The 9933-nt window shown below is 46.8% G+C and overlaps 1 protein-coding gene across 1 annotated transcript; it reads right to left on the minus strand.

The window, feature by feature from the left end:
• Positions 1 to 2894: 2894 nt before the first annotated feature.
• LOC103781135 (slit homolog 3 protein-like) lies at positions 2895 to 9729 on the minus strand (the record flags this gene model as incomplete). The annotated part of the gene is made up of 4 exons (XM_008948838.1): positions 2895 to 3423; positions 4519 to 4727; positions 6938 to 7223; positions 9575 to 9729. Coding segments are annotated over 4 exons (892 nt in total), but the record flags the coding sequence as incomplete, so codon positions are not given.
• Positions 9730 to 9933: the final 204 nt, after the last annotated feature.

The following is a 9933-nucleotide window of genomic DNA, read 5'->3' on the forward strand; positions in this document are numbered from 1 at the left end:
TCTATGATTCTATGATTCTAACTCAAACTACATATGAAAAAATCTAGAAATAATCGGCATCACAAGGCATGTTACAATCTTCCATAACCCAACAATTTATTTAAACTTACATCACAATGAGAATCTATTAATAAAATACATCAGTTCACACCAGTCTGCATTGCCATTTCTTAAGGGTAAGCATCTCTTTTCACTTTATATTAAAACTTTATAGAGGTAAAAACAACTGCATTGTACCTGCAGTTCTTGAAATCTACTGTAACATCAGGCAGGTTACAGAGGAACTTTCAGAGCTAATTACACTTCAGTTAACCTCACATTTTTTGGCACATCTGAATGCTTTTTATTTTCTTCTTAACATAAAATAATTCTATAGCAAGTCAGAGAATCATTGACATAAAGCATCACTATCCAATGGCAAGTGCTGCCTAAAAGCGTACAAAAATTGCATCATTTGGTTACAAAATAGATACTCTTAGTTCTTTTTCCCAACACTTAGCACTGAGGTGCCATGACTGGACAGGGCCAGGAATGGGGCCAGCCTTGCTGAGCTGTTGCCCTTGCAGCAAGGCTTTGCTTCCATAAACCCCAGAGTGACTGTTCACCAGCTGTTGATGGCTTTTGCCTTGCCGGCCAAGGGCATTGGCTATAAGGCACCCTCCAGCAGGTGCAAGGCCACCAGCAAATGTCACCGTCTTCCTTGTAGGTGATGCTGCTCTAGGGACAAAGCCACCCCGGTTCTGGGTGGTGTTCGGGAGGGGCCGTGCTTCTCCAGCCCTTGGCAGGTCAGTGGCTACAAAGGGTGCCCCAAAGCACACGGAGGGCTTGCAAGCGACTGCTCAGCCTGGATTTCTTCTGCCTGGCACCACAGCAGCTGCTTCCCCAGAAATGGAAGTGTTTTAAGCAGGGATGAACCATTAACGGTAGCGGCATGCCACGCACGTGTTTGCACGAGGGTCTGCGTGTGGGCTGCGGGTTTGGGTGATTTTTGTTGTACACCACAAACTCCGGCTGCTATGAGCTTCTAACATTATATTTAAAATAAAAAGCAGCCCGTGGTACTTGGAGCCAGGGTTAGTTTTTCCCTGGCTCCTGAGCTGCACTGTTTCAGTCAGAGTTTGGCATGTGAGCTAGTGATTGTTCTGTTTCACTGCTTGCAGCCTCCACATAGCGACATTTATTTTGTCAGACGGCTGCTACATTGGTTGTGTCCCTTCTGCTCAGTCTGCTGTGGTAGTAACAAAGAAAAACGAACAAACTGCTGCTGTTCAGGGAGACTGACACAGCAGAACACTACACGTGCTAGAGCCTTCTGGCTGCATGACAGCTGGATGGTCGCTTCAGTGGGAAATGAACGTTCATCCTCGTCATGGCAGGGTTGCATTCTGCGCACCTTTCCAAAGCCCCAAACACAAGCTCCATTTTCTTGATACAGCTTTCCTACTCATCCTTTGCTGAAGCCCATGATCTGAAATCGTTTTGGTGAGACCAGTGAGCATTCCCTAAAGCAGCTTATGGCTGCTAGGAATCATCTCTGGCTTGACCTCTCTTACAGGAAGAGAAATTAAAGCAATGACTGTAATATTTACTGTATTAGGGAAAGAAAAATGACACTGAAAATGGAACAGTTGTTGGTGGGGATGTTTGAAACTTACAAGTAAGAGAAATTCAAGGTACCCGTGGTACTCTTTGCACCTACTGACCCTGAAAGATAGCCCTGCCAAAAACCCTCCAAAAGTCAAACTCGCTCCTAGAGTCAGTTTTGGCCTCCCATTCGCAGTGAGAATTTATCCGTGCATTTGTTTCCATTTCCTATTCCACATTTGCTCTGAATACAGCTGGAGTTAATGGGAGTCCTTTGTGAGACGCCAGTGCAGGGTATGAAGCAGTGCAGAAGGAAAAGCTTTGGCCGAGTTGTTTGATACACACCGACTGGGGGAGCAGGACGGGATGGAGCTGGGACGTCTCTCCTTGTGCAGGGCAGAGAGCGCTGCTGGGGTGGGCAGACGCTGGCAGAACACCTCCACGCCGACACAGTGCAACTTCTGCTCGTTTACACGGCTGTGGAAAAGTCGCCAGCTGCTCGGACCCAGCACGTGGGTGAACCGGCAGCTGCAGCCCAGCTTCCACCCACGGCTGGAGTACAGCGCGGGTAAAAGCCAGCACGTGGCGGGTACACGCTGGCACCCGCAGCGTTTTCATGCTCTTTACAACCTTTGCAAGTTAAAGTGTCGAGGCGTGGCAAACTTACGCGGCAGTGCATTCCTTCTATTTCGTATACAAAAAAGGGCTCAAGGCTGGGAGCAAGAAGGCACAAACTTGGGAAAACATAGCTGAGGAGTTTACACAAAAGTACTATGTCATTTATTAGGCATTACTTAGCACTTATTTCACATTTTGCCCCCAAATTTCCCAAAGCAACATATATTTCCCCGCTTCCTTTCCCTTTGTCCCCTCCTTTTGGATAAAGCTGCCTGTGCTCTATAGATACAGTTGCTGAGGAATATAACGTGAACACAGATAAATACAACATACACAGCAAAACAATGGATTATAGTATCACGATAGCCAGGTAACGTGGTTGGCCTCAAGCTGCCGCAGTGCCTATGTGCTACGGGGAACCAGTTCAGACCAGCAAGCGGAGCCACTGTACAGAACAAAGCAGCGCTGGCAGCATTGGCCAGGGCGAGGGGGTGTTCTCAGGGTGCCCAGGTGGGCAGGTGGCTGTTGGTCGTGGGGATCCGCTCTCAGGAGACCCACCTGGACCCTCGGAGACGTCTTCAGCCCCGTCCGGTTCTGCGGCGGGTCCTCGGAACACCTCTGTGGTTGTTCGTTGTGCATACATGTAAAGTCACCCCCACATTTCTCTGTTAGGCTAAGTTTTCTTTATATACTTTCTTTAACTTTTACCTTTTGAAATTTTTTTTTTCTTACAACTGTTAAAAAAGTTTTATGGTAAAAATAACTCACTATATGATACATGTACCCAAAGTGGTGCGATACTTTATATAATAAAAGACGAAAATAGTCACTTTCCATAATAAAAATAAGTTCTATTTTTTGTTTATTTTACAATATACTTAATAATTCTTTTCTTCTTCTTCTTCACTCTGAAAGTAAATAGGTCCCATTTCGATACTGCTTCTGAGTTGATTAAAGTGGCAAGAGACCGGGGGATGGCTTACAAGCACTTGGAGCAGCCGCATTCCACGTGTCTCTCGAGTTCCTCCGTGAAGGTGGAGCCGTCCACGCACTGGAAGAAGTATTTCCGCCGCTTGCTGCGGAGCGGGACGCAGCACTGCCCGCCGCCGCCGCAGCCGCCCCGGCACTCCAGCCGCGGTACTTTGGAGGCCGTGGCGCACGACGTGTAGCCCTGCTGCTTACGGACCACTTCTCGAATTATCTCTCCTTGGCAGAGATTCTCTGGGAAGGCAACAGAGATGTCAACGAGAAATAAAAAACCATGGGAACTGTTTTACCAGATATTCCCCAAACATCAGCAAATGGCCCTGTACTTGTAATGGCATTCAAGGCAAACAGATGGCAAGAGAAGGCCCTTAATCTTCTCCTGCTTTGTACCTGCCATCAGAACAGAGCTGGTGTTACACAAATGTGTAATATCCGGCCCAAGGCAGAGGCCAGGCAGGCTGTGGGCTTTGATCAGCCCTTCTGGAAGTGCTTTAATGAATGCTGAGTGCTGAATCCTGCAACACTCCTGCAAAATATACATTAGTTTTACTAGGCCTGCCTCTCAGGATCAAAGGTCAGCCTGCTCCGCATGACATGAGCAATCTGGGATACCTGAAAACCTCTGTGCTGTTCTGCAGTCACTCTGCAGCAGCCAGATACGTTTTGGTGAGGCTGTGTGTGTGTATAATTTGGAACGTCTGTGGTTCATTCACAGGAAAGGCACAACCCAAATAAAAATAATACAAGCCATCTTCTTCCTTCTGTACAGGAAGGAAAAAAGGCAGACGAGATAAAGTTTCCAGGGAGCCTTTTCAGGTCAGGGCAGAAGAGATGGGCCCTCACCCTAGCAGGGAAGTCCAGCATGGTCTCTAGGATTCCCCAGGGAACCTGCCCAGCTGCATCAGAGGGAGCAAGCTGAGGATCTTCACCACCACTCCAAATGAGCAGTATCTCCTGCCTTCCAGTTCTGGCTCCTGTCACCTACAAAAGCCCTTGCTGTGCAAGGTAAGACCTCTTTTCCCAGCACTGCAGTTAACCCATCACTGCTCACCAAGGGTAAACCTCACAGCGGTCTCCCCTTTAAACTTCCCACCAGAACCCTGGGAGCAGCAAACCTTGTGGACTCAGGAGACAGAGAAGAAAAAGCTTCCCTACAGGTGTTCCCCTTTCCACATGTTGGATAAGAGCTAGCTGGTATGTGGTTCTTTTCTGCTCCCTGTCCCGCCCTGCAGAGCCTGACTCGGCTTTATCTGTTCTCTGTGCTGTTTACCCCCGACACGAGTCCCGTGGCAGAGAGGCCCAAGCCCACGGCCCCGGCGCCCAGCGCACCTCGCTCACAGTGCTCGCCGCTGTAGTTGGGGTCACACTCACAGTAGGGCTCCCCGTGCTCTGAAATCTTACACTGCCCGTGGTTGCACTTCAGAATCCTGCAGGGGTTTGAGGAATTGTTCTTCTTGTCACAGTACATGCCTGTGTAGCCCTCCATGCACTTGCAGGTGTAAGCGATGTTGGCTGCCATGCACTTACCATGCAGACACCTGGAGAAAGAGAAGCATTTAGAGCTGGCCTGTGTTAGATATGAAAGTTCCTTTTCCCAGGGATATTTGGTGTTGGCATTTCTGCCTGTTTAATTCCAGGATACTAATCCAAAACCAGCAGTTCAATGTCAAACACTCTGAAGAAACTGTGAGTTTTCAGTGAATACTGGATAACGTTCAGAGAATATATTTAGAATTTGTGATCCTAAGTGATCTCTTTGAAAAACACGAGGCTGTGGACCAACGCTTGGCATCCACACAAGGCAGCTCGCACTTAACAGCCTCAGCACGTGGAACTAAGAGCCAACAATGGAGCTGCATGCCCAGCCTTCCTCAACAGAATTACTCTGCAAATGCTATCAGGTGATGAAAAGCGGTGTGATAAATGAAGGTGCTCGTGGAAAAGCTATGCACAGGCATAGCTGTAGCACTGACGGGCAGCTGTAGCTGAATTCCCTGGCTCATGTGGTTTGCACTGCACTTTGCTATTTCTGAGGAATACCACAGGGAGGGCTGTTGATCCTTAGCGGGTTCCCTGACACCATCCCCACTGCTGGCATATGGACAGACTTGAAATGGGCTAGGGACAGGGAAGAAAGCGACACCGTCCAGCCAAGGAAAAACTGCTCAGGGCTCATAAACTTTTGCTATATCAGGTCCAACTTGACATAAACCCATGTCTTTCTCTTACTTGTATTTATTTCCTTCCTGGTGCTTTAAAATTGTTCCCTGCTAATGTTGAATCCTTGTACATCTCATTTCTAAGCTTTGAGCTAAAAAGCACAAATAATAAAAGCAGTTTCATTCACGTCAAGACATGTAAAATACCTCCATAAAGGGAGTCACAGTCTATAGAGGGCAGTATTTTCTGCCCCTCTAGCCAAAGGTGTGATTGGCTAGTAACTCTTGCTATCATCAACTACCTGTTCTTTACAGCCACATTTCCTCACTGTGATTAACCTGTGAGTGCTGGAGCAGACACCTGCCAGCACTGTACTCCCCTGCACACAAAGGGCTTGGCTTTGAGAAGACAGCTCCAAAAAGCTGATTTAATGGAAGCTGGGACAGTACACAAGCATTGAAAATACTCACAGGTACTTTCCTTAGGAAGGGAGGGTATGTTCCGGATTGCATCACCCTCCTTGGATTACAGAAGAAAGAATCCCTCATCATGTAAACATCTGGAACTTCCTTATTTTTCTCCATCCAACTACAACAACTTCATGTTGATGTTGGAAATTCAAGGGAACATTTGATTCTCTGAGCATTTGTTCACTTGAGTCTTCATACCTTTAGTCTGTAAACTGTCGGGTGCTTCTCAACACCTTTCAGGGTTCAGTACTTTGCAGAATTAGACCCAGAAGCAAGTTTAAAATGGTACCTCTGCCAAGTTAAATTCCTGCCCTTAAAAGAGTGATTATTTGCTGTCTCAATTTACCTGTCGAAAGTATGTGCTTGTGAAAAGCTCCTTCAACAGACAGCGCAAGCAAAGTAGCTTCGAAAACCAAAGTACTTCCATCTGGTTATGAAAGAGCACCGAGCTGTGCAGAGCCCCGGGCTGGGCTCTGCCTGTCGGCCCTTGCCATCAGTAAGCTACTCACCCAGTGCTCCTGGTGGAGATGTGGTTACTGAGCCTTTGAACTGCCAGTGTTTCACACTCACCCTCCCTTTGCGTGCAACTCCACAGTATCCTTTCAACTTGCTCTTTAAAGGGGTGTTTCAGAGTGGAATATTAAAGTCAGCTATTTGGGAAATTTAAAACTGTTCACATTGGAGTGCAGGATGGTCTTGAGGGAATCAGTGTGAATGCTGGCTCCAATGCTGCTGTGAGCATATCCCTAAAACGTGTACCCCCCACTGCCAGGCAGCTCCGCTCCAGGTGAGTGCAGACGCTCACCACCTCGGAGGCAGAGCCACACCCCTTAACAGGAGTTTTTGTGTTTTAATGTGTAAAGTCTCAGCTGCAAGTACGCCCTGCAGCATTAACACCTTGGCTCCTCCAGGACAAAGAGCTCCCTTGAGTGTGAGCAACATCAGAACACAAAGTGGAAGCTGGGAGCTGCCATGGGTGCTGACTCACAACTGTCAGTCATTTCATGTGGGAACCCAGCACCTCCAGAAATAATCAGATGTGGTTTTACAAGATGAAATGTGAAATATGCATTAGCTGTAAAGCTTCCACCCTCCCATCAGCGTTTGTTCGAGCTTACTTGTGGTTAAGACACGGGTCTCCAATTTCCTGGTCACACAGGGGGCCGGTCCAGCCCGGGTGACATTCACAAATCACACTTGTTTTCTCTAGGGAGCGGCAAATCCCGTGCTTGCAGATGTTACAGGATTTGCAGCCAGGAAGGACTCCTAGCGACTGCTGTGGTAAATCCTTGAAATCCTGCAGCTCGTTATTGATGCGGACGTCGTGAATACAGCCATGAAAACCATTTGGTGTCTTATCTGCACCCTGCCGCAGTGAAGATAATCCAGTAGAGGTCGGGATCCCTTCAGATAAAAACAAAAAAGGGAAGGTTTACTCACAGATACAACCATCGTCCATAAATTATAATTGCTAATTTTCTTTTGTCACAGCCCTAATCTTTAAGGAATTAATTCACACAGGATCTTCATAAAGTACCACAGCCTCATTGTCCTTATTCTGGCAATGGAAAGAAACAAAAATAAAATCACTTTCCCAAGCTTACGTGTGAAGAATGTGACAAAGAAAAAAAAAAAGCCTATTTTATTTTGCCAGTGGCCATGAGTTTCTGTTCTTAGATAATGCTCCTTCTGTCTATAAGTTAATAGCAACTATCCTTCTGGAAGGTTGAAGAATGTCTTTACTTGCCCGCAGGTAGCTACCACCTCCGGGACGCAGCAAGATGGCTGGACATTACTGGGTCACAGCATTAAGACAGGGAGTGGTGAGAGTGCACCCCATTGAAACTGGTGTGGGGGAGCTCTAGAGGACAGGGGACAGCACTCTGGGAGGCCAGGCCAGGTCTTTGGGGCCAGTCCCCTCCACCTTTTTCCAGTGCTGGGAAGAGTTCACAGGCTCAGGCAGCCAGCAGATTGTGCTGAGGGTTGTTAGCCCTCCCCACTGAGATCCACTTGGGCTGGACAGCAGCATTAGCGTGGGCAAGGGCCTCCATATGCAACCATGTAAGGCCTCTGAATTTGCTGCCTGTAGCTCACTCCACTGTTAAAGGTCTTAAATCAAACCCAGCCTCTTTGTTCAATTGTGCGTTAGAAGGAAAGTTGCTAGACCAGGTGATGTAGGTGGAGAGATGGACAAAACTGTGGGCACGTGAAGGCTTGGGTGTGTTGAAGCTTAGTGTAGGTTAGGAACAATGTTTGGGGTAATTTAATCAATGACTTTGTTTAACCAGTCTGCCAGGGAAGGGCAGCTGGCACCCATGGGAATGCTACACATGGAGAGGTGGCACATGCAGAACAGTGAGGACTTAGAAAGAAGAAAGAATTTTAAGGGGCAGTAAGAAGTCTCCACTGAGCCCATGGCTTCTGGTACCCAACAGTCTCTCATTTCAGGTGTCAGATTTGTCCTGTGGATGCGTTTCTGGGGGTATCTTTTGAGAATTAGTATTGATTCACAATGCTCATCCATTAACAAAACTTTTCCACGTGATTGCTTCCCAAGTTTCCTGCACATAAATTGCTGTGGGGTTGGTATCTTTTATGCCGTGCTGGAGGGAGAACTTGTGATGGCCTCACCAGCAGATTCTCTTTGATGCGTAACGTTCCTTAATAGCGTGTGACATCCTTAATGGGAGCCAATTATAAAAGTTCAGTTCTGTACAATGCAAGATCAGCCAGTTTTCTGATTTACAAGGGCAATATTCAGGGTTCTTTTAGAAAAGTGTTATTAAAGGGAATTATTTACAAAAGGCTTGACCAGCACCAAGTGCAATTGGTACGAGTTTGTACTGTTGGCTTCAATGATCTCATTAGAAAAAGCCCAAAGACTTTCTGAGCCTATTATTGTTCTGCTGACTTTTGTTTTTCAGAACAGGCTGACTAGAAATTCAAGAACTCTGTGTCACCAAAAGGGAGAGATTTCAACATTCATTCCAGCATAGAGCTGGAGGGAGTTCTGGCAAAAACAAATCAATTGAGCAGAACACAGCTTTCATTCTGTCCCTCATATCCAGACACCTCATCAGTGGGATACTCATTATTCTGGGAATCTGTTCTCCACCCCACTTGGCCCCTAATTTCCCCCTAATCATTACTGAATGTGAAAAAAACTTCTTAAGATTGGTTAATTCTCATATCTTTCTAATACTGAAGCTCTGGCTTCAGTTTCCAATAAGAAAACTATTAGCCGAGAAGTTCTTAGTCAGCTTGTGTGTTAATATGGTTTGGAGGTTTTAATCTTCTTCTCCTTTCCCCCCAGATTTTTAGACCTCTGTAAAATCTCTAGCAGAAATATTGCTCATGTAAGGTATATTTAAACCTACTGACTATTGCCTGGCTTTTTTGCCGTGACTGTTTGTGATTATTTCATTGTATTCTTCATTGTATCTTGGTGGCAGGCAGTTCTGAAAGCTTTAGGAATGACAAAGTGATCGTTCTGGCCATGCCTGTGTAACAGAGAAACTGCCCGTGCTGGGCCGAGGTGAACGCCCCGGTCTGGTGCGTGGGCTCCTGCTGGCCCTGCCTTGGGCTGCTAGTGGGCTATGGAGCAGGACAGCACCGCTGTGGTTTCCAGGCCCTCTGCTCAGGGGAACAAACTCTGGCAGAGGGGGAAGGCAAACTGCTAGTTCTTCTCCATAGGAAGATGTCTTGCTCCTGAGAAGACATGTTAAAATCTCAAAGTCCAGAGCGACTCACTGTACCTCCAATGTAGAGGGGTGTGTTGAGGCTGGCAGATGACTGTTTCTGGAGTTTTCCTAGACTCTTGGGAGTCCCCTTGTCCACCACTAGGTTCAGAGTTTGATTCAGCATCATGAGTTCCACGCTATGAAATTGTCCATCATTTACTGTTTCCACACTAAAAGAAAGAGGAAAAAAAAAAAAAAAAAAGAAGATGGTGCTATCAATGAACAGCCTCTGCTTCTGTGACATCCTGTGTCCTGGTATGACACTTTGCAAGGCACAGCTCCCATTGTGTGCTCCTTTACGGTCACTGTGTTCTCAGTGTTTCCTCTAGCGTGAGCTTCTGAGGCACAAATCCAAACTCTGCAAATGCCTGTGC

The sequence above is a fragment of the Merops nubicus genome, unplaced genomic scaffold, assembly GCF_000691845.1.
Source record: "Merops nubicus isolate BGI_N331 unplaced genomic scaffold, ASM69184v1 scaffold50541, whole genome shotgun sequence".
Taxonomy (NCBI): Eukaryota; Metazoa; Chordata; class Aves; order Coraciiformes; family Meropidae; genus Merops; species Merops nubicus.